The sequence below is a fragment of the Hibiscus syriacus genome, unplaced genomic scaffold (genome assembly GCF_006381635.1).
Source record: "Hibiscus syriacus cultivar Baekdansim isolate YM2019G1 unplaced genomic scaffold, ASM638163v2 tig00110461_pilon, whole genome shotgun sequence".
NCBI lineage: Eukaryota > Viridiplantae > Streptophyta > Magnoliopsida > Malvales > Malvaceae > Hibiscus > Hibiscus syriacus.
In genome coordinates, this window is record NW_024062746.1 from 943898 (window position 1) to 967557 (window position 23660).

General features: G+C 35.2%; 2 protein-coding genes, 1 long non-coding RNA gene and 3 pseudogenes across 4 annotated transcripts; 3 read left to right on the plus strand and 3 right to left on the minus strand.

Moving 5' to 3' along the window:
• Positions 1 to 792: 792 nt before the first annotated feature.
• On the minus strand, positions 793 to 2100 carry LOC120126664 (annotated as a pseudogene).
• Positions 2101 to 9256: 7156 nt separating this feature from the next.
• LOC120126678 lies at positions 9257 to 12915 on the plus strand (annotated as a pseudogene).
• A 1061-nt stretch (positions 12916 to 13976) lies between these two features.
• LOC120126731 lies at positions 13977 to 17631 on the plus strand (annotated as a pseudogene).
• Positions 16172 to 16399, minus strand: LOC120126735. Its single transcript, XR_005516482.1, has 2 exons — positions 16268 to 16399; positions 16172 to 16232 (listed from the first exon to the last, which is right to left on the minus strand). It is a non-coding gene; the product is annotated as an uncharacterized LOC120126735 (long non-coding RNA).
• Positions 17632 to 18995: 1364 nt separating the features above from the next.
• Positions 18996 to 20627, minus strand: LOC120126732 (uncharacterized protein At2g23090). The gene is made up of 3 exons (XM_039144837.1): positions 20441 to 20627; positions 20290 to 20330; positions 18996 to 19314 (listed from the first exon to the last, which is right to left on the minus strand). The coding sequence occupies exons 1-3, from the start codon at positions 20514 to 20516 to the stop codon at positions 19195 to 19197; spliced, it is 237 nt and encodes a 78-aa protein (XP_039000768.1). The 5' UTR covers positions 20517 to 20627; the 3' UTR covers positions 18996 to 19194.
• An 869-nt stretch (positions 20628 to 21496) lies between these two features.
• Positions 21497 to 23528, plus strand: LOC120126727 (acyl-CoA-binding domain-containing protein 3-like). 2 transcript variants are annotated; one of them, XM_039144833.1, is made up of 5 exons: positions 21497 to 22146; positions 22524 to 22629; positions 22722 to 22825; positions 23034 to 23107; positions 23174 to 23528. In XM_039144833.1, the coding sequence occupies exons 1-4, from the start codon at positions 21512 to 21514 to the stop codon at positions 23077 to 23079; spliced, it is 891 nt and encodes a 296-aa protein (XP_039000764.1). In that variant the 5' UTR covers positions 21497 to 21511; the 3' UTR covers positions 23080 to 23107; positions 23174 to 23528. The 2 variants fall into 2 exon arrangements, with proteins under 2 accessions (XP_039000764.1, XP_039000763.1); XM_039144832.1 differs by having other exon boundaries at positions 22722 to 22824; positions 23030 to 23107; positions 23210 to 23528.
• The last annotated feature ends 132 nt before the right edge of the window (positions 23529 to 23660 follow it).

Below are 23660 nucleotides of genomic sequence, written 5' to 3' on the forward strand. Positions count from 1 at the left end.
GTTTACTTAAACGAAAAATGGGTATAATAAAAGGATTTATATGACAATTATTAATTGACTAATTCTTTTTAGCACCCGTTTATTAAAGGGTCAAAACTAATATCAGAAAAGTATTTAAACGGGTGAACTAAAAGATATATTTTAATAGAAATTCAAAAATATATTCTAGAGTGCAAAGTTAGAAAACAAATCAAGCCTTATTATAATAACCTTTGTATTTACGACCTAAGTTTATCCATTGGGCCAAAAGCCTAACATACCCAATTTTTCACTTGTGCTTGAGTTATATGCCTTTAGTTGAGCCTCTATTAGACCCTAATTGTTTTTCTGGATATACAACTCTAATCGTTAATTTTTTAACGATAGAGTACCAAATTAAAATCTAAAGTAAAAATTAGATATGATTTGAAAAAAATAAATTTTAGATATCAAAACAAAATAAAAATAATAATTTAGGTAAAAAAGTGTAGTTTACCCATTAAAATTTTATTAGACCACAAGTTTAAACTTATGAAAAGACTTAGAGATGCACAATTGCACACTTTAATTAATTAATTAATTAATTTTAAGAGATTATTAGATCGTCGATACTAATATATATATATCATCACAAATGATGTAAGGGTAATTCACAGTCATTTATTTTGAAGTAATTACAAATAAATAAAAGAATAAATTTAATAAGGTTAAAAAACAAAATATTTTAACAGGTAAATGCGCAAGAACATTAAAGACATTGACATCACTATATCAGCAAACTATTTTTTTTTAAATTAATGTTGTTGGTGATGATCAAGCATGTTTAGTCGAAGCTTTCTTGAAACGAGTTGGTGTAGATCTAATCCAACTCTTACCACCAATCATGTTCTTTGTCAAGAGAAGCTCCGCCTCATTATCCGTCAATTTTCCAGACCATTCAACCCTTTTCCTTGTATTGGCTCCAGGTACATAACACTTATATTCTCGGTAGAACACCGTGTTGCAGTATTAAAAAAACCCAGAAAACAATTTGTTCAGTCTTAAAACTCTACACTTAATAATGTAAGAAAATGAATTGGTTGGTCTTTGTCTGAAGTTTCTTTGTTATACCTTTGCTTGGATGAGTCTCCCCAGTCATCCCAGCCTTGGGGAAGTATGGCATTAGACATATAAGTTAGGGCAAAAACCACCCTGGAATATGCACCCCATGACCTTCCTAGTACAACACTCTTTACGCCAGTTATCTTGCAACCCAAGAAAGTGAATCATGTGTCCTCCGAAGGAGACTGCCTTCGTTGGGCTGTTATAGCTGCATCTCCTTCTGAGAGTGAATGCAAATGACACATCTGAAACAATAATGTTAAAAGAAATTCACATGTAAGTTACTGGTTCAGCTAAATAGACAAGCAAGTAACAGGTTATAGTGTATATATTTAGTGAATTTATAATTAATTACCTTAAAGAGAGAAGCAGCATTCCCAAAAATGAAGTCGACGGCTCCTTCAATGTAACAGCTTTTGTAGTAATGTCTTCCAGTATCATCTAGCAATGTATCCTGATAAGATAAAATTCTGCATCCGAATAAAGCTGCCCTATCTCATGATGCCCTTAAAGCAATTGCTTTAGCTCCGGGTCAAATGTATTCTATTTATCAAAAACCAACCCATTATTGAACTATTGAAAAAGCAGCCTATTCTATTAAAAATATAGTATCATCTCCATGTTATGAGATACCTGAATTGTGAGGTATCGGCCTACAAAATCTGAAGCCAACATAGTGAAGGTAGGTGATTCAAATATCTCCCCACTATCATTCCAAGTTATTATAGTGCCATTCGCCTTGGAGCCACTTATGGTAATGAAGAGCTTGTCTGCGGGCATAATAATCTTTTCTTTATAGATGCCAGGCTTAACCCTTATAAAAACGAGTTCTCTGTTATCAGATGGCACTGCATTGATGATGTCTTGTATCTTCTCGTAGTCTCCATTCCCCGATTGGTCGACTGTTACTAGTATGGCAGTCGAAGTTACCGCAGCAGTATTTACATGAGAACTTGCCACCATTAACATGAATAAAGTGGATATAAATATGCAAACGTAGCTAGAATAAACAGGAGCCATTGAAGATATGATCAAGGTGAAGCAGTGAATGAAGATATGAACTATGCGAAGATCACTGGTTTTGATGCATAGTATATGGTGGATATTGTTCTTTTATACATATGATCAGGGGTAGTTTTCTTGCTATGGAAGTGTGACTTACATCAATTTTGAAGCAACCATGTATGCGTTTTATTAGAAAAAGTCCCCAATATAAGTTACCGGAGAGGGAGAAACTGAGTGGATCATAGCCGCCATTTGATTTTGTTGCAGCTAGCTAGGATTGGTAGTTTTGGCTGCTTGAGATGAACGTTATAAATGTTAATTTGGTGAAAAAGTTGGATTCAGCTCACGATAATAGTATGTTGTATTGGTTTAGCTTGAAACCTACACTTAGCATGAAACTTTATGGTTCAAGTTCATTGTTATTGTCAATTTAAGATAAGTTGACCAGTTTCATGTATGTAATATTTGTTTGGATGTGCGAGTTGACCATGGCTCTGCCAGTTTCTTTGCCTCCAAGTTATTGCCTGATGGCTGCTCAATTATCCGTTGTCATTTTACAGGCTTGGGCTAAGGTTATATTTTACTACTTTTGGGTCAGGCAAGTTGTTAGGGTCCAATTATGTGAGTAATGGGATATGAAGAGTAGACCCCTCTCATGGGAGCAACATGAGTTTTAATTCATTAAACCGCAAACTTTCTATTTTTGCCCACTCACTGCAAGTTGGTTCAAGTAGATTTTGCAGGAAATGGTGGATGGAGGAGTCAGAGGATGGATGGCTGATTTTGGTGAAGGCTTGCCATTGGATGATGTACTATATTCAGGTAAAGATCCTATTTCTGCCCATAATAAATACCCTGAACTATGGGCACTAATAAATAGTGAATTCGTCTACGGATAGAAGAACCGACATACTGTAAAGGAGGGAGAAGACCCGAAACAAGAAGAGAGCTTAGTGTTTTTTCATGAGGGCTGGTTTCAGAGGTAGTCCAGAGTGGGGGATGTTGTTTTGGGAATGTGACCAGATGGTAAGCTGGCAAGCCAATGATGGGATAAAGAGCTGCGTTGTTGGCCTATTGAGTAGTAGACTTTCCTGTTTTGCTTTTAACCACAGAGATATAGGAGGCTACTGTACCTAAATTAACCGATCATCAAGTACCGTCGAAGCGAAGAGTTGCTTATGAGATGGATGGAGCTGAATGCATTCACCGTAGTTTTTCGAACTCAGGAGATATGTTGAAAACAGAGCCCACTCCCTAAACATCCATGATCACTAAAAGGATTCATAGCTGAACGTCTAATAATTTCTTGCAACACAAGCTACTCCTCTAACTTGTGGGTCAAGATTGCTTCATTCAGTTATAGAACAAAATGGTGATATCGATATTTCTTCTGGTAGGGAAACATGTTGAAAAGTCAAGCTAAGAGGTGCACATGGCACCGAAAGTGCACAATTAATGACACCGAAAATTAGCTAGCATTTGCTGAATTTTTTGGAAAATGATAAAATCATTTTTAGTCACTAAAATTTAGGGTATACAAATTAGTCATTAAGCTTCAACTATAAATACCCTAGCTAATTTAGCTTCAAAACCATCCCAAAGCATTCTAGCTTTCTTCCAATACTAGAGAAAATTTAGAGAGTTTCTTGAGAGTTGCTTTCTCCTTTTTAGGAAGAGAGAATTATCATTGTTTTCCTTGTAGATCGAGAGAAGTTGTAATTCCTATTTTCTCATAGTGAAATTCTTCTACCGCTTCCCGTGGTTTTTACCCTATATTATTTAGGGGTTTTCCACGTAAAATTTGTGTCTCTTTTATCTTCATTTTTATTTTCTCAAATTATTAGTTGCGATTTTGCTCTATCCGATAGCCGTCTTCCGCAACAATTGGTATCCGAGCCAGATTAGAGTGTGTAATATCTGCTTATTGTCTTTGTGGTTGCCACCAAAAGGTGGATCCTCAACATAAGAAGTAAGAAGTTATTACCCATTCTTTCAAGGTTCCAAAAAACTATTCACGATAGTGAAATAGTGTGAGCTATCCGTAAACGAAGCTATGGCAACGAAATTTGATATTGAAAAATTCAATGGGAGAAATTTCTTATTGTGGAAATTAAAGATGAATGTCATCCTGAGGAAAGACGGTTATCTAGCAGCTATCAGTGAAAGGCCGGTGGATTTCACAGATGACAACAAATGGATCGAAATGGACGGGAATGCTATGTCAAACTTTCATTTAGCATTAGCATATGAAGTATTGTCAAGCATCGAGGAGAAGAAGATAACTAAGGAGATATGGGATCATCTCACCAAACTGTACGAGGCCACATCGCTGCACAGTAAAATTTTCCTTAAGAGGAAATTGTACACTCTCCGGATGTCAGAATCTACTTCACTGACGGAACACTTAAACACATTGAACACTTTATTTTCTCAGCTTACATCCTTAAGCTGTAAAATAGTAGAACAAGAACGTGCTGAACTTCTACTTCAAAGTCTACCGGATTCGTATGATCAACTCATCATCAACTTGACAAACAGTAATGTAACCAATCTAGTCTTCGATGACGTTGCAGATGCTGTTCTACAAGAAGAAAATCGGTACAAGAACAAGGAAGACATACAAGTAAATCTGCAACAAGTAGAAGCGTTGATAACGATGAGAGGGAGATCAACAGAACGTGGCCAAAGCAGCAGTCACAAACATGGTAGATCGAAGTCGAGAAGCAAGAAGAATTTAAAGTGCTACAACTGTAGAAAGAAGGGTTACTTGAAGAAGGATTGTTGGAGTCTAAATAAAAACTCCAATCCACAAGGCAATACTGTAAACACTTCAGATGATGGAGATGCTCTAAGCTGTGAAGCGTCAAACACCGTGGAAGGTAGAAAAAGATATGCAGACATATGGCTCATTGATTCGGGAGCAACATATCACATGATCTCAAGAAGAGAATGGTTCAATCATTATGAACCTGTCTCAGGAGGATCTGTGTATAGTTGCAATGATCATGCCTTAGAGATCATTGGCGTGGGAACCATCAAATTGAAGATGTATGATGGAACAATTAAAGTTGTTCGAGATGTGCGGCACGTGAAAGGCCTGAAGAAAATTTATTATCCTATGGATTGTTGGATAATAATGCATGTAAGATTGAAACACGGAAATGAATCATGAAGGTGTTCTGTGGAGCGCTTATGGTGCTGAAAGGCGAAAATATAGCTGCAAACTTGTATATATTGAAGGGAGAAACTTCGCTAGAAGCATAAGCCTCTTTTGCCTAATGTAGTTCAGATTCTGCAATGCTATGGCAACAAAAACTTAGACACATGTCAGAACAAAGAATGAAAGTCCTTGTGGAGAAAAAGCTACTTCCAGGCTTAACAAAGGTATCACTTCCTTTGTGTGAGCATTGCATAACAAGTAAGCAACACCGGTTGAAATTCAACACGTCAAATTCTAGAGCCAAAAGTGTTCTAGAATTTGATCACTCTGATGTATGGCAAGCACCAGTTACATCCCTAGGCGGAGCAAAATACTTTGTCTCATTTATTGATGACTACTCCAGGAGATGTTGGGTGTACGCTATTAAGAAGAAGTCATATGTGTTTTTCACTTTCAAAAATTTCAAAGCGCGGGTGGAACTTGATTATGGAAATAAAATCAAGTGTTTCAGAACAGATAATGGAGGAGAATATACAAGTGAAGAATTTGATGACTTTTGTAGGAAAAAAGGCATCAAAAGATAGTTCATAGTGGCGAATACTCCTCAACAAAATGGAGTGGCAGAGCGGATGAACAGAACCTTGTTAGAAAGAAAAGAGCAATGTTGAGGGATGCAGACCTAGAAAAATCATTCTGGCCAGAAGCAGTCAATACCGCCTGTTATTTGGTGAATCGAGCTCCATCAACTACAATAGGTGAAGACACCAATGGAGATATGGACTGGTAAACCAGCTGATATTCAAACCTCCATGTATTTGGAAGTATTGTATGTGATGTACAACTCCCAAGAAATTTCAAAGTTTGATCCAAAATCTAGGAAATGCAAATTCTTGGGGTATGATGATGGTGTAAAGGGGTATCTCTTATGGGATCCCACTGCCCGCAAAGTGATTATCAACAGGGATGTTATCTTTGTAGAGGATAAACTACAAAGAAAAGAAGACGATGATAGTACTGAAAAGTCAGAGACTACACAGATAAATGTGGAAAAGGAGTTTGAACAAGGAGATTCTTCTGAAGCAGAACCAACACATGATGAACCAGAGAGTTTTGAAGCTCCAACAACTTGTCAATCAGATCGTGTGAGAAGACGTCCCAATTGACACTCAGATAACGTTATAGAAGGTAATATTATATACTGCCTTTTAACAGAGGACGATGAGCCATCAACATACCAGGAGGCAATAAACAACTCGATGCTTCATTATGATGTGTCGATGCACGAAGAAATTGAAGCCCTTCATAAAAATAATACATGGGACCTTGTGCCATTACCACAAGGAAGGAAGCCAATTGGTAACAAATGGATCTTCAAAATCAAGCGAAATAGTGACGATCAAGTGGAGAGATATCGTGCAAGACTGGTGGTAAAAGGATATGCTCAAAAAGAAGGTATTGATTTCAATGAAATCTTTTCTCATGTGGTTCGACTAATAACAGTTCGAGTAGTTTTGGCAATGTGTGCTACATTGAACTTACATCTAGAGCAGCTAGATGTTAAAACAACATTTCTTCATGGAAATCTTGAAGAAGATATTTATATGCTTCAGCCTGAAGGTTTTGAAGAAAAAAAAAGAACTTGGTTTACAGGTTGAACAAATCTTTGTACGGTCTAAAGCAGGCGCCGAGGTGTTGGTATAAGAGATTTGATTCATTCATTATGTGCTTGGATACAACAGACTTAATGCATACCCTTGTGCTTATTTCAAGAGGTTGATGATAACGATTTTGTTATGTTGTTGTATGTGGGTGACATGTTGGTTGCAGGACCCAACAAAGATCATATGAAGAATTGAAGGAACAACTGGCTAGGGAATTTGAAATGAAGGACTTGGGATCAGCAAACAAGATTCTAGGGATGTAAATTTACGGGATAGAAGTAATAGGAAAGATTTGGCTTTCACAAAAGAATTACTTGAAGAAGATCTTGTCACGATTCAGCATGCAAGATTGTAAGCCAATTTCTACCCCTCTTTCTATTAACTTCAAATTATCCTCCAGTATGAGTCCTAGCAGTGAAGAAGAGAGGATGGAGATGTCTCGAGTACCGTATGCATCAGCAGTGGGGAAGTTAATGTTCGCTATGATATGTACAAGACCAGACATTGCACAAGCAGTGAGAGCGGTTAGTCGGTACATGGCGTATCCAGGCAAAGAACATTGGAATACAATAAAGAGGATCCTGAGATACATCAAAGGGACCTCAAATATTGCATTATGTTACAGAGGATCAAACTTATCAAGTGTATGTTGATTCTGACTATGCAGGGGATTTGGATAAAAATAAATCTACTACTGATATGTGTTCAAAATTGCTGGTGGAGCTGTAAGCTGGGTTTCAAATTACAGTCAATTATGGCTACGTCACAACAGAAGCAGAATATGTAGCAGCTACACAAGCCAGTAAAGAAGTAATTTGGTTAAAGATGCTATTGGAGGAGCTTGGGCACAATCAAGAATATGTCTCTCTATTTTGTGAAGTCAAAGCGCCTTGCATCTAGCAAGGAATCCAGCATTTCATTCAAGGGCAAAGCACATACGAGTTCAATACCATTTCATTCGTGAAAAGGTGGAATAAGGAACGGTAGATATGCAGAAATTCATACCAAAGACAACGTAACAGATTTCATGACGAAGGCGATCAATGCTGATAAATTTACTTGGTCGATCCTCTTGTGGCCTGTCAGAAACGTAAGCAACATGAAGGTACAAGGTAGAAAGAATGGTGTGAAGATATGATTGTTCCAATTAAATCTTCAAGTGAGAGATGTTGAAAAGTCAAGCTAGGTGGTGCATATGACACCGAAAGTGCATAATTAATGACACGAAAATTAGCTAGCATTTGCTGATTTTTTTGGAAAATGGTAAAATCATTTTTAGTCACTAAATTTAGGGTATTTACAAATTAGTCCTTAAGCTTCAACTATAAATACCCTAGCTCATTTAGCTTCAAAATCATCCAAAGCATTCTAGCTTTCTTTCAATACTAGAGAGAATTTAGAGAGTTTCTTGAGAGTGTTTTCTCCTTTTTAGGAAGAGAATTATCATTGTTTTCTCCTTGGTAGATTGAGAGAAGTTGTAATTCCTATTTTCTCATAGTGAAATTCTTCTACCGTTGCCCGTGGTTTTTACCCTATATTATTTAGGGGTTTTCCACGTAAATTTTGTCTCTTTTATATTTTTATTTTCTCAATTATTAGTTGCGATTTTGCTCTATCTGATAGTCGTATTCCGCAACAAAACAAACCTTCATGCAACAACCAATTTTACTCCAATGATAAAACCCTATCACAGTTTGCACGCATGAGTAAGTGTACAAAGCTTGGAAGTTCTACAGGATCCAACTGGTTAAGGTAATGCTACAAATACAGCACTAGTGTAATACATACATACATACATACATAATTGTGTGGGTGGGAACAAAACAGGAAGGAGCCGAGAGAGCTTGCCGATCTGCTGACACCTGTTTCTTCAGTACCCGGAGGACGATGAACGGGTCAAGCTTGAGTACCAGCAATTCTTGGTGGGGAGTGAGATCCTAGTGGTTCCTGTCCTTGACAAGGGAAAGAATGTCAAAGCTTACTTCTCAGTTGGAGAGATTTGTTTTTGGCAGCATATCTGGACAGGAAAACAATACCATAAACAAGGCTCTGAAGCTTTTGTTGAAGCTCCCATAGGCTACCTGCTGTTTTTGTCAAGGTTGGCTTACTGTTAGGAGACATTTTTCTAAAAAACCTGAGAAATCTTGAAATTCTTTAAGCAAAAAAAATATTGTTAAATAAGCCATTATTCAATTAATTTAAATGTTTGCACTGCTATTTTGTTGTTTCAAATTTAAGGGTCTTCAAAAAATGGAGCTTTGGAGAACCACAATCCAAAATGCAAATTACCCAATTTAATAACGACGCCGTAATGTTAGAAGAGAGAGAGAGAGAAAAAAAAAACAGAGAGCAACAACAAAACAAAATATCTCCTTCGCCGGTGAGAGTGTGCAAAATCAGCCACGCTTCTTCACCTTATCCAAGCCCCCTAAAACCCCTGCAATCAATCCCGTTCTTCCATGGCAACCTAACCCAACATCTCCATTTCCCATTCATCAAACGCTTTAAAAAATATGCTTCAATCTTTTAATTCAACAAATCCTTCAATGGAACTCTTCTTCTCTTACACCCTTCCCCAGAAAACTCTCCGATGTTCATTTTCTTCTCTCTCTCTCCTTTCCTTCTCTCAACTCTACCAAAACCATCAAAACGCAATAATCTCCGCGTCTTCGCTGTTGCTGTCGACCCATCGCAAGATATTCCTAGAAACAGCCCAACGACTCCTAAAAGAGCTTGCCAAGCGTAAAAAGACCACAGCTCCGAGGAAAAAAGTACCCCCAAAAAGATTCATACTAAAACCTCCCCTCGATGACAAAAAACTGACGGAGAGATTCCTGAACAGCCCAGTGTCCTTAAAACACTTCCTTTGCTAAGTTCTGCTTGCCTTCGTCAAAGCTTAACAATGCGACCAGACTTGGATAGACGAGTATTGCTCGAAGCTAAGCAAGCACTGGGGTACCCTTTGGAGAAATCTGAAGAGTTGGGGGATGATAAGCCGGCGAAACAGTTTGATACTCTGTTGTATTGGGTTTCAGCATCCTTCTTGTGATAGGACTAACGCCAGGCACGTTAGGTCGGCCCATTCGAGGCTTTCGTTTTTGGGTCAGTATGTGCTGGAGTTGGCTCTGGCGGAGTTTTTCTTGCAGAGGTATCCCAGGGAGTCTCCGGGGCCGATGAGGGAGAGAGTGTTTGGTTTGATTGGGAAGAGGAATTTGCCTAAGTGGATTAAAGCTGCTAGCTTGCAGAATCTAATTTCCTTTTGATGATATGGATAAATTGATTAGGAAAGACCGGGAACCTCCTGTGAAGTGAGTTTTTTCTGTTTATCATTTGACTTATACTGTGTGCATTATAATTATCCAATGATAATAATAATAATAAGAATACTGTGTGCATAATATATATGATGTGTAGGATTCATAAAATTTTGAAGTGTTTTGTGTGTGTGTATTAGTCTAAACTCGAGGATACATTGGGGCTGATCATCTGTTGGTATTTCAAGTTCCAAAATGTTGAATGAGTCTAGATTTGCATTTGGCAATTGGTGTTACATACATGCATATAAATAAATCCATTAAAGACCCCTTTAGCTATAGGATGGTTTGACCCATCTTTTTGTTGCCTGTGTTGTTCTTCTTTCTATGTATCATCAAGTATAATTTTAGTTTCTTGAATCCAGACTAGGTTAGCTCAGGATTTACTCCTATGCTTTTTAGCTGTGTTGGACTCATAACTGCATGGCCCGAAGCGTCGCACCTGAGTCTAAGTAACATAGCTTTTAGTTTGGGTGCTGTGCTTTTTGCAAGCGAGGCATCAATTTGCAGTAGGCACGTTCTTCGGTTATAGGGTTTCATATTCTTGGTTCACTACTGATATTGATGGCAATGTGATTTGGAACTGTAGCATGTGACTAAAAAATAGACTAGCCATGCTTGCTAGGAAAATGATATGTACATAGTTCGAGTTAGCAGCTTGGTGGTTGCATGATGCTCAAACGTATATCTTGAGTATACATAGTTGAAGCTCGAACTTGCTTAACCATACCGAGTGTTGGACTTGGTAAATGCTGCACTATGTTTGTTGTGTGCTCTAGATAAAATAGAGCCTGAATCAAATTGGAAGCATATGATAGGGACTGCTGTCCGATTAAGGTGACTGCGGTAAGATTGGACTCCCATCATTATTCTCTGTTATCTGTTAGTGAGAAGCTACCAAATTTACTAGTATATGTTAACAATTTGCTTTACTAGACGTTCTTTAAATTTCTTATCTTCTAGTGATGAAACTACAAATGCATTATGTATGGCTAGAATAACATCAGGGGAGAAGATTCAAAAGTTCAGAAATTATGGAACTTTGCTAATATCGGTGTCAACAATACAAAAAAAATGACAGTGTATGGATATCTTGTATTGCTATAGTTCAGTCGATGATATATAGTTATATATACCTTGTATTTTGATAGGCCATATATGCCAGTAGGCCTTGGCTTACTGGCAAGAACTGTGTGGGTTTCATATGAGAACCATTTTAAGTGTGGATAGGTAATGACATGCTGCATGTACCAAATACGCATAAGCATCTTGAAAGCATACAGTCGATGCATTGGTTGGGATTTGTGAGATCTGTAACTGACAATAACACATATTACTGGCTACGAATTTAGTTCTTATGTCCAGGTCCGTCTTCTGGCTATGTTTGGGGCAATATACTTGTGTTTTGGTATGCCAGAAGTGATCGTGTTCTTTTGAAGTGTTTGGAATGGATCCAGAATCGAGGACTGCCAGCCACGGTTAAGGAGACAACTTGAAGATGTAGATTATGTTTCTGTTGAATTCGAAGGGAATAACCTCAGCTGGCACGATGTTGCTACTTATAAGGCAAGCTCTGATTTTCTATCCTTCATTTGTAGATAGTTTTTTAGTCAAAGAAAATAGATAGAGTAAACGGATTATATATTACAACAATGTTTCTATGTATGGGAGGCTTAGTAAGCATTTCATTCGCATTGATAGTACCAGGAACTTAACCTAATTCGTTTTCTATTACAGCCACCTGAAGATGCTCTTTTTGCTCATCCAAGGCTATTCAGGGATTGTGTTCCCCCAGGTATGCACCGGTTCCGGGGAAATATATGGGATTATGACTGCAAACCTCAAGTGATGCAGACACTGGGGTATCCCTTGGCAGTTAAGGATGAAATTCCCGAAATTACTGAAGCCAGGAACATTGAACTCGGACTTGGGCTACAGGTAATTTGACTGTTATTCTCGTCTTTATATCCAAGAAATTATTTACTGATCTGTCTCCTGCTTGATTCCTCATGTTTTTTCGATAATGGTATACAGCTTTGTTTTATGCATCCATCAAAATCCAAGTTTGAACATCTCGGTTTTGCTTGAACGGTTGGAATATGTCGGTCAAAAAGATACAGGTATGGTTTTTTTTTGCAGTTTTTTTCAATGATGGGCGCATGGTTCGGCCTATATTACCTATCTATTATTCGATGACACTGAAGAGCAAGAATGATACAAGAGTAAGATCTTTATGGGTAACTCAGTCTGATACGGTAGGTTTTTCTCTTTTTTGAATCCTTTAGGATCTTGTTATGGCCGAGAGGTTGCTGATGAAGCATCTAGATGCCCCGGGAAGATGGTTGCAAGAGAAGCATCGCCGTGTGCTTATGAAAAGTTCTGTGGGAGGTATTTGCGGGAAAAGTATCTCCATCGATTTATCATCTACTCGGAGCAAGTTCAAGATGCGTACGAGCACAATCGAAGACTCCGAACCCTGCCACAACTGCTGTTAATCAGGCCCTCCATGGACTTTCATACACAGTGTATGGGAAGCCAGATGTGAGGCGTCTTATGTTTGAGGTTTCGATTTCGAGCAAATTCACCTAAATCTGTGTAATATCTAGGGAGTAATTCGTGAAAGCTTAAATCAATCGATACCCTTAGATCATACAATGAGATGTATCACAAATTTTTCCCTATATTATTGTTCGCTTTGGAGTAGGGAGCTGGTTTCAGTTTTAAATCCAATAAATTTACTTCTTTCCTTGAAATGAGTGAATCTAATTAAACAATTAAGTCGATTATTTCATTTTTTTTCCATATTCAAAACTTGAACTTCTATGGTAAACTGCGCCAACGGTCTTCGAACTCCTTTTTTCACCATTGAAATTTTTAAAGTTATAAATAATTATTAATAGATTTATTTATATTTCCCTTCGATGTCTTTTATTGACTTTTCAAAAGTAAAATTTTTTAAATTTTAATTATGATCATTTTAAATATTTTAGATAATTAAATTTTATAAAATATATATTTAAAAACTAGTTGATTTAAAGTTTTTAAAATATATTTTTTATATTTTATCAATAATCAATGTTCACCGAGTCTATCACGAAGAGTCGATTTATAATAAGAATGTTGTCGGTATAATGGTTTGTTAGCAGTTGAAGAAGATTACATGTTGTATTTCAAATTACTTTTTTTTATATATATATTTCATATTATTTTTCATTTCATATTTATATAAGCCACTATATATATAGATTTAAAAAAGAAAAAAGGATAATACACAATAAGCACTAGATAATGGTTAAATTTTAAATGGACTAAAATGGATCCTGGTTTACCAGATGTTTTTTGATACCAATTTAGATAGATATTGAAATTTAGATACCATTAGAATATGGCTAGTTTAAGGATTTTGTAACAATTAACCCAACATAAATATTTTATATTTTTTGCAAAACAAAGAGGTCAAAAAATATATTTTTTGCAATCCAATAAGACATGCCATGTCATCATATTCTCCGCTCACACCCCACATTTCCATATCCAATACCAACCCACCCACCCAAAAAAAAAATCACCTTCAAAACTCCACCCCGATATTTTCATTTCCCGAAACAAATAGATTAGGTCCCAGCTCAGCTAAGCTCAGCGCGCGAAAGCCCTTAACTAACCTCCGTTTCTCTCCAAAACCAAAGGACCCGAACCTAAGCTTAGCCGAATTTCATTCAATTAAATGGGCTGGCTTGGCTTGGCTTGAATGAATGAGTATGCCCGACACCACCACCATCCCTCCAATTTTACTCCGCCTCTTGTTATTTTTCTCCATCTTCGCTTCCCGCCCTCCGCTCGCCATCGACTGTTACGATACCGTGAGATCGAAAGGATCTCCTGTCCTAATCGCCGGAAACTGATGTCGAAATCTCGCGTTTATACTGACGTCAACGTCCTTCGTCCCAAGGATTACTGGGATTACGAGTCACTCACTGTTCAATGGGGGTAATATATTAATGAGTTCTCGAATATCTCTGAACGTTGATTAGGTTTGTTCTTGAATATTAATTAGATTTTAAATTAAGTCACAAATCACAATCAGCTGATACGAATTTAAGATTCTTTAGTTAGCTTAAATTAATAAAAGATTCTTCTTAATCATACTAACAGAACTTAAGCATTTCTATGTATTGATCATCAACTTGATATGTTTTTATTATATTTCTGTTCTATTTCAGGGATCAAGATGATTATGAGGTTATTAGGAAAGTTGGAAGGGGGAAATACAGTGAGGTTTTCGAGGGTATAAATGTCAATAACAACGAGCGCTGTATAATCAAGATCCTCAAGCCTGTCAAGAAAAAGAAGGTTACTAGTATTTTAATCTGTCTGATTTGATTAAGTATTGAGACTTTGAGCAGATTTATATGCGGTAATTTCATAAGGCATATCCACCTTCATCAATGATATAACCTTTGTTATTGTTATTATTATTATTACTATTGACAGATTAAGAGAGAGATAAAAATCCTTCAGAATCTATTTGGTGGTCCGAATATTGTTAAACTTCTTGATATTGTTAGAGATCAGCACTCCAAGACGCCTAGCTTGATATTTGAGTATGTCAACAATACGGATTTCAAAGTTCTCTATCCAACGTTGACAGATTATGACATTCGCTACTACATATATGAACTTCTCAAGGTGAAATTACTCCTCTCATTCAAATTCTTTATTTATAGAATTGGACTCGATCATGATACTTTTGTTAAGTGATTGTTTGTAGTCTTATTGTATACTTGATTGGATTCCAAACGATTTCGCTTTTATTAGGAGTTCTGGTTTGCATCTTTGAATCATAGGATGATAGGAAAATCTTTATTTGCTTTGTAGGCATTAGATTACTGTCATTCACAAGGAATAATGCACAGAGATGTCAAGCCTCATAATGTCATGATAGATCATGAGCTGCGCAAACTTCGGTTGATAGATTGGGGACTTGCTGAGTTTTACCATCCTGACAAAGAGTACAATGTCCGTGTGGCTTCTAGGTAATATTTTGATGGCATCATGAACCATGTGTCTAACTTTCCCATTCATAGCCTTTATATATTTTCAAGTTTTTTTCTTCTTCAAAACAGAATTAGTCCACGTTTGAAAAAGAAAAAAAGATTCTTTTGGGGTTTATTAGCTTTTACCTGAAATTATTTACTCATAGAAATTGAAATTTGTCTATATTACATGAAAATATGTACAAAATTTAGCACGAAAATCATTAAACAAGTCAAGCTAAGGAAAATTAGAATGGTACATCATTTAATTTTCTTGTCAACAAGTACCAACGGTACTCCTTGAAGAATAAATCTGCCTTTTCGTTTATTTTTAAGGACTCACAGTATTAGCATTAAACTTTGAATGATTTCAAAGAGCTTAGATTCTTTGAATCATGCAATTTTTTGGATATATAAATTTCTAGAATATGAAAAAACCTAAAATGTTTCCCAAACAACTCTATAAACAGATTTATGTGGTGTTAACTTTATTAATTGCTCTGTGAAATTCTTTCAGTTCACGGTGCCATGTACAATTGGATTCAGTTTTGGGGAGTTTAATTTCTCTCCTTATGTGTCAGGTACTTTAAAGGGCCAGAGCTTCTGGTAGATTTACAGGACTATGATTATTCTTTGGACATGTGGAGCCTTGGTTGCATGTTTGCTGGAATGGTGAGAAACAACATTATTCTAAATTGACTGTACTAAACTTTCATGTAAAAGATCTTCTTTGGTTGCATAATAGAATAGTTATGGTGTTTGATTTGTTTGTCGTACTTTTCTATTATGTAGATATTCCAGAAGGAACCATTCTTCTATGGCCATGACAACAATGATCAACTAGTTAAAATTGCCAAGGAATGTGCTTCTGCTAATTTGTCGATTTTTTTAATATTGTTTCTGAAGATTAAATTTCTGTCATAATTTTTCTTATTAAACTAACATTTTGGTTTGGATAATGCATCATTTTCTAACTTCTCTGTAGGGATAATGTATTAGTCTATGTGTTTGTACTTCTATTGGATAATGTATTAGTCTCTGTCTTTGTACCTCACCCATCTCAGTTATCTACCTTCGTTTTTACAATCTACATCTGGAGCATCAGTGCATCACTTTGTAACCTTTTCAGCACCTGCTAGGGTTCTTTATTTCTATGTTTCTTGGACTCGAGTATGAGTGTTAGACATGGGCATGTTCAAGTTTTTTCAAGATTATAATGTATTTGAAGGTTCATTGGAGGATCATATCCCCATATCCATGTATGGATATAAATTGGATGCAGATGTCAGACAAGGGTACTTCAAGAAAATGAAGAGTTGGAGCAACATAGGTTTATTCACTACTCTTGTAGGTTTTGATTTAAACATTTATTCTCTTTGTGACTCTCACTTGATAGGAGATAGGTACAAGGGTATACTTTACATGAAATATCAAACAGGAAGTTCTTAACAATATGTCTCCATTTTACTGGGAATGCTACAGAGCTTTTGACTGCTATTCATGCAACTTCAGGTGGTAGGAACTGATGAGTTGAATTCGTATCTGAACAAATACCATTTAGAGCTTGATCCTCAACTTGAGGCTCTTGTTGGAAGGTACATTAATCATGAATTTATCAGATATACAAGTTTGCGTTAAATTATAAACTAAAGCTATGGTTACACTAAACAATGGAGACGCAGTCCGAGGTGATGCAGTTTCCCACACAGATTACATCCCTCTAGTTGAGATTTATAGTGTGGAATAGGTTTATCATTAACGTATAGATATTTTGTTCAGGCACAGTCGAAAACCCTGGTCCAAATTCATTAATGCGGATAATCAGCATCTGGTTTCACCAGAGGTAATTTTTTTCATTTTAGGCAAGCGTCTTGGAGTTGATTATAATATTCTCCGTTACATTGCCTAGACACCTATTAGTAATTGATATTCATTTTTAAACTCTTTTGACTTGCAGGCGATTGATTTTCTAGATAAGTTGCTCCGATACGATCATCAGGAAAGGTTAACTGCAAAAGAAGCCATGGTATAGATCAATATAAGCTTTATATATATATATAGTTAAGATTGAGGGGTTTGACCCATGATTGCTGAAACTAAGATTGTAGCAGTCTGCCTGGGAAAGCCTAGAGTGTTTTATGAATGGTCAATTTCATTCTACATTTTGCTTGATCATTTTTGTTCTTTGGTTATGTGTAGGCCCATCCCTACTTTTCTCAAGTGAGGGCAGCTGAGAGTTGCAGGATGCGTACTCAGTAACCCATTCTCTTTGGGTTTATTTGTATATCTGCAGAGCCCGGACTCAGCTGGGAAGATTGATCGTGCTTCATGTTGCATAAAGTAGCCTATTTGTTTGAGAGCATAAAATCTTTTCTTTTTCTTTTTGGCTTATAATTTCTGATTTTCTTCAAAGTATTTGTCCATGAACATGAACATATGTACAACATAAATACATTCAGTTTATTTCAGGATTTCATGCATTTCAAACATGATTTCATTATTTAAAAATATGACAGTTACAAATGTTAGTTTCAGATATTACATGTAAATTAAAAGTTAAAATAACATAAGTGATGTCAAAACACTTGTATATTAAACATATACAGATAGGTATGAAAGTATAATTTGTCTAGGCTTAAGGTAGAAAATTAAACGCTTTACAACAAAAACTCAGTTAAAATCTTGCATTTTTTAACTCAAATGATTTTTGAATTGGAAAATTAATTTAATTAGGTTTTTTCAACTGAAAATTGTACAAGTTCTTAGGTCAATTTTGATGGTAAGTTCTAATTGTTTTTTTTATTTTTTTTGGAGTTGTTGGTACCATGTGGCATGTTGTGTAACTTGTGTTGTCATGTGTTATTTATAGATTTAAAAAAAATACATATATAAAAATGTTTTAAAAAATATAAATTATTAAAAATATTAAAAAATATATATAAAAGAGGTAAATTTTAAAAATGAACATTATTAATTTTCTAAAAATAAAAAATGTATATAAACATTTTCAAATTTAAAATTACTAAAATTTATTAAATGTTATTAAAATCCAACGGTGACCTTATTGAAAACGTTTGTTTAATTTGTCAAAATCATAACAAAACCATAACATTATTAAACACGTAATCTTTGATGATTTAGTGAATTTTAAATAATTTTCAATATTTTTTAAAAATTGATGCTGTCAAGATTCAGAAATACTTTTATTACGTTTTTGAATCTTTTAAAATTTAAAATAATTTTGCGTTCTTAAATAGTTTTTCATTTTGAAAGATATTTTATAATTTTATAATATTTAATATTTAATATTTTATTTTAAATTTTAATAATTATTATAATTTTAAAAATTACTTAGAACTTTAAGAAAATTTTAATTTTTAAAAAATAATTTTAAAATTCTGAAAGCACCATGTTATGTTACATGATAAAAATAGTCTAAAAATTGTTAAAGGTCAGGGTTCTTTTTTACCCTTCAAACCAAAAAAGTTGTAAAAACTAATAATATTTTTTCCATATCTATTATCAATATTGACGCACATTACGGTATCCGAAAAGCATATATCCAGACTTGACCTCAGGCACCAAACATCTAATGCTTTAATTCCTCCACCATGACACACAACAGATAGGTACTGGATTCTCCTGGCCTGGGTAGAAATATCTCAACTCAAAGGTTATTGGATTCCCTCATAGTGGAAATAACTTATTTGTGGTTAATGTTCGAGATAATGGTACGAACAAATGGCATGCAAATGTATAGTATTTTATGGGAGAAAACAACGAGGCAGTTTTCCAGAAACAAAGCTAAATAAACAACGCTTCATGCAGGAATGAACTAATCGTCCCTAGCATCTATAAATCATGATGGAGGCTTTTACACTACTAATATCCAAATTAAAAGTCTACATAAAAGTAGGCACATTATATTTGATCCAGCTACCTCACTTCTTCAGATGAGGGAAACATGCATACACGTCGGATTTTGGATGCTTTGCTTCGGCATGCTCCCGGCACTTCACCTCAGACGTCGTGCAAATAAATGTCTGCATGCAAACCTTGCACTGCATTTTGCACGATTAAATTGTTACAATCAATCACCGGTTATTAGTAGATCAAACAGATAAGAAGCTCAAATTCTAAATCATAGTAATTCCTTCCACTACATCGGTACGTCGAATGGATGGACTTAAAAATAATCATCTAGGTCCCAAAGTTAAAATTGATGCTTTCCTCTTACTATCGCCCTCATCTGCTAAAGGTTTACAAATCGACAAATAAAAGGGACTGATGAATATCATCTTGAACATGCTTAGGTCGTTCATCTATAACCAATTGGCCAAAAATGGTCCTCATTTCATCGCTAACAATACAATGATACGAGGCTCCTTTTAAACTTAATGCTATTGGAAGTCTCACGTAATACTGCTATGACGCCACTAGTTCTTACAAACGCAAATATTTCATATATAAAACAGATATATCTTAACCCACTATGGACTGATGGAGAACTTGCACATCAAACTCAACATACTATCCATGGCCTGATAGGAGAGAAATTGAGAGGGTGGAACAAACCACCATACACCAACACCCAACAAAAACAGTACTTAAGAGAATTCAAAATTTTATAATCAGACTAATATTTGGTCAAAAAGAACACAACATGAAGACTTATTACTTGCATGAAAAGAGCCACTTTCATAAAGGACGTTAGTTTTAAGGGTTAAGGATGTTAGCATTTTTATTCCAATGATTAGGTTACAAAGAGGCGAAGTGATCCTGAAAAACAACCGTTACATTATAAAATTTTGAATTCCTGTACATTTTTATCTTCTTGCAAAGCAAAGTCCTTGTTAAAACTAATCAGCCAGACAACATTTTAAAACAATCCACATAATTTGATTTGAATCATTTCCTCTGTCTAGAGAAAGACCAAAATATCTTTTTCCGGGGGGCTAAAATCAGACCCACAAAGGAATTAGCAAAACGGCAATAAAATTAATCATGGTTAACAAAGATTTGAACACCAAAATCACCTGAATCGACATAGCTTTCTTGTTTGATTCTAGCTGGCTTCCTGAGAAAAATATATATAATCAGTAGAAGGATCAAATTCATTTTAAAGTAAAAAAAAACCTAATTTTTAAAATTCTTTCTAGTTTCTGATAAGGGAAAGAAAAGTGAAACCTTTTGCAGCGGCTTTAGCCTTCTCGAGATTTTTTTCACGCGCCATCTTCGACTTTTGTGCATTGCCTCCTCCCATATCTGATCGATTCGGCGTGAATATGAACCCTAACTTGGTTAAGGAGAGAGAGGATTCGAAACTCAATTATCAGTTTTCAGTCAAATATAATATAAATAAGAAAAATAGATGAGAATATATACGTAAATATTAGGAGTATTTAAAGCGGGGGGAGAATGAAATACTAAAATAGAAAAAGCAAACCACTATGGATGCACTTTTGTTTTGCGTTTCTCTTAATTTTTTCATCTATTTTTTAAAAAAAATTATGTTTTGATAATTTATATTACGGATTTATTACGTCTCAATATTAATTATTTTTATTCTATTTTAATTTAAATCTTTAATTTTTATTTTTGAAAAAATTAAAAAAAATTAAAATTTTATATAAAGATTAATATACTTTTAAATTTGGTAAAAAAATATGCTCTATGTAAAGATTAACATTTATAAGTGGATTACCACGTCAGTATAATATATAATTATATTAATATTATTAATTACTATATTATTATTGTAACAATCAACATCAGTTAAATAATAAAATTGATATAATTAAAAGAATTTAAAATCAAAATAAATATAATTAAAAAATATTAATCTAAATCTCTTTTTAAAATAAAAGACTGTTTATTTTTTTATTACATGTGAAAAAATCTTATTGAATCGCATCACTTTGTAACAATAATGAAAAGGGAAATGTTTTAGAACAAATGATAGTAGAATGAATAAATTGGGGGAAAATATGAAAGATGAAATTGATAATTATTCTAATGAAGGAGAAAGTGATATTAAGCTAATTAAGGAAATACTGTCAGCTGATATTATAGTAGGATCGAAGTTCCATAGTTGCAAAACGAAGGGTCATTTAAGGAGATGGCGATAAAATATTAGGTACCGACACATTTCCATATAAAAACCAGAATATTCTTTGCTCTGCTTCTCAAAATCCCACCTCTCCAACCCGTTCTTGTACTGTTTCTTAACCAACAAAAGACAATTCAATCTCTTTCTCCATGGAGATTTTTCTCGAGTTATTGTCTACCTTTTTTTGTTCTTTTATTATTTCCTTCGTTCTCTCTAAGCTTCTTTCTTTTTCGTCTATCATTGATCAGCATCTCGAAATTTTGTCGAGATCACATATGGAAATCACAACTGAATCAGAAAAACACGTGTTTGAATGCGAAAAGGGAATTGGATTTGTTTCAGAAGCTGTCAAAATTGATGCTTTTGGTGAATCTGTGGAAGAAATTGATCATGAAGAGTTTTTGGATGGAAGTGATGGATCAAGAGAAGTAAAAGAAGGAACTGTTGAAGGAGAAGAGAATTTTGTTAGTGAAACCACTGAGATTGAATTAGCTAAAGAGGATGAAGAAGAGATTGAGGTTTTGGAGTGTGAAAAAGAGGATGGAAAAGATTGCTTGATGGAGGGGTTATCTGATGATGATTGGGAGGGAATCGAAAGAAATGAATTGGAGAAAGATTTTGGTAAAGCAGTCAATTTTTTGGAGTATAAAAGTAGTGCTAATAAAGATATCAAACTTGGAAATGATTTAGAGATGCAATTGTATGGACTTCACAAGATTGCCACTGAAGGGCCTTGCTATGAGCCTCAGCCGACGGCATTGAAGTTTTCTTCCCGTGAAAAGTGGTAAAATTCACCTCCGAATTTGGGTTTTAAATTTTGTATTATCTCTTGAATTTGCAGAAGAAAACTCTTGATTGAGTTCCTGGGTGTTGCCCATTTGAGATCTAGTGATTCTATTCTATGTGTGATCCACATGGTGATGTGTTTCTTTATCTGATTAAGAACATAAATAAAAATTTGATGAAGAATAATGAATTGAATTGACTTGATGAAGAGTGAAAGCAAAGAATAAAAACATATGGACAAGTGGGGAAAAGCATAATAATCACTGAAAGGAATGGAATGAAACTGATTAAATGATTCGCAGTTGCTTTGTTGGTTCAGTTTAGATTCTTTCCTTGTCTTTGATAATTATCAAAACTGATATTTTTCATTTACAGGAATGCCTGGAAAAGACTCGGGAGCATGAGTCCAGAAGCAGCCATGGAGCTGTATATCACCCTTGTTTCAAGTAGCATGCCCGGGTCCGTTCAAGATGATATTTGTGTAAGCTTACTTCCACATCCTGTGGTTTTTTGATCACTTAAAGCGAACTTGGATTTGTTTATTCATGTTCCCTTCTTGTTTCGATGTTGTAGGGGGATGGTAAACCGGATTCTGCAGATGCAAAAATCACTGAGAAGTTGCTGCCTTTCAATGTCGAAACAATGTCAGTAAACCAAGCTACAGATGTGGATTGCAGGTAATAGTACAAGTACTTCCAATCTATGATTGAATCAGGACAAGAAGCGTTAGGCTCTAAAATGTATCCCAAACACATATCAGCATGGTCGGGGCAACCTGGTGCCCCCGACTTAACTAAACCGATACCCGTTGGAATCCAAATAGTCCCTTAAATTCTCTTTTTCTACTTGGCTTGTTTCAATTGTGATAACTGATAACTCCTATAGGACTTCTAACGAGTTAACAGCACACTTCAAAGCTCTGATGGGATGAAGTCTGCTGTATACACTTGATGAATAAGGTATTGCCGTTGCATATTGGCATTGCTGTTTTGTTTTGAATGTTACTTATAATTGCTATCATTCAGGTCCTTTTAACACTGACTAATGTGCACGAATCGTAGACGAGCAATAGGATTCTTCTTTTCCGTTGCCGGTTTGATCTTCATCAACCAGCTCTGATAATCTCAGTCACATCTACAAGCAACCATGGATAATGGAGGAGTTTGGATCAAGATAATTAGGAGTTTCTGCTTAGTGATTCATATACATATATGCACACACACAGAGAAATGTATGTTACAGTGTTGATAAAGAATAAAAGATCTCAATTTATCAGTAAAATAAGATAAACCCTTATTGTTGATTCACATTTAGGGTAGATATTTGTAATAATCAGTTTTCTCCGAATAGAAAGATAAGAACAATAAAGCCATTGCATTCGTACAGGTGAATTTGGGCTTGTGAATTCCTTTTCCTTGATTTCTCATGTTACACTCGTTTTTACCTTTCTTAAAATATTATGTTTGATATATGAATATGAATAAAATGATATAACTTTTCAAACTTAATAAT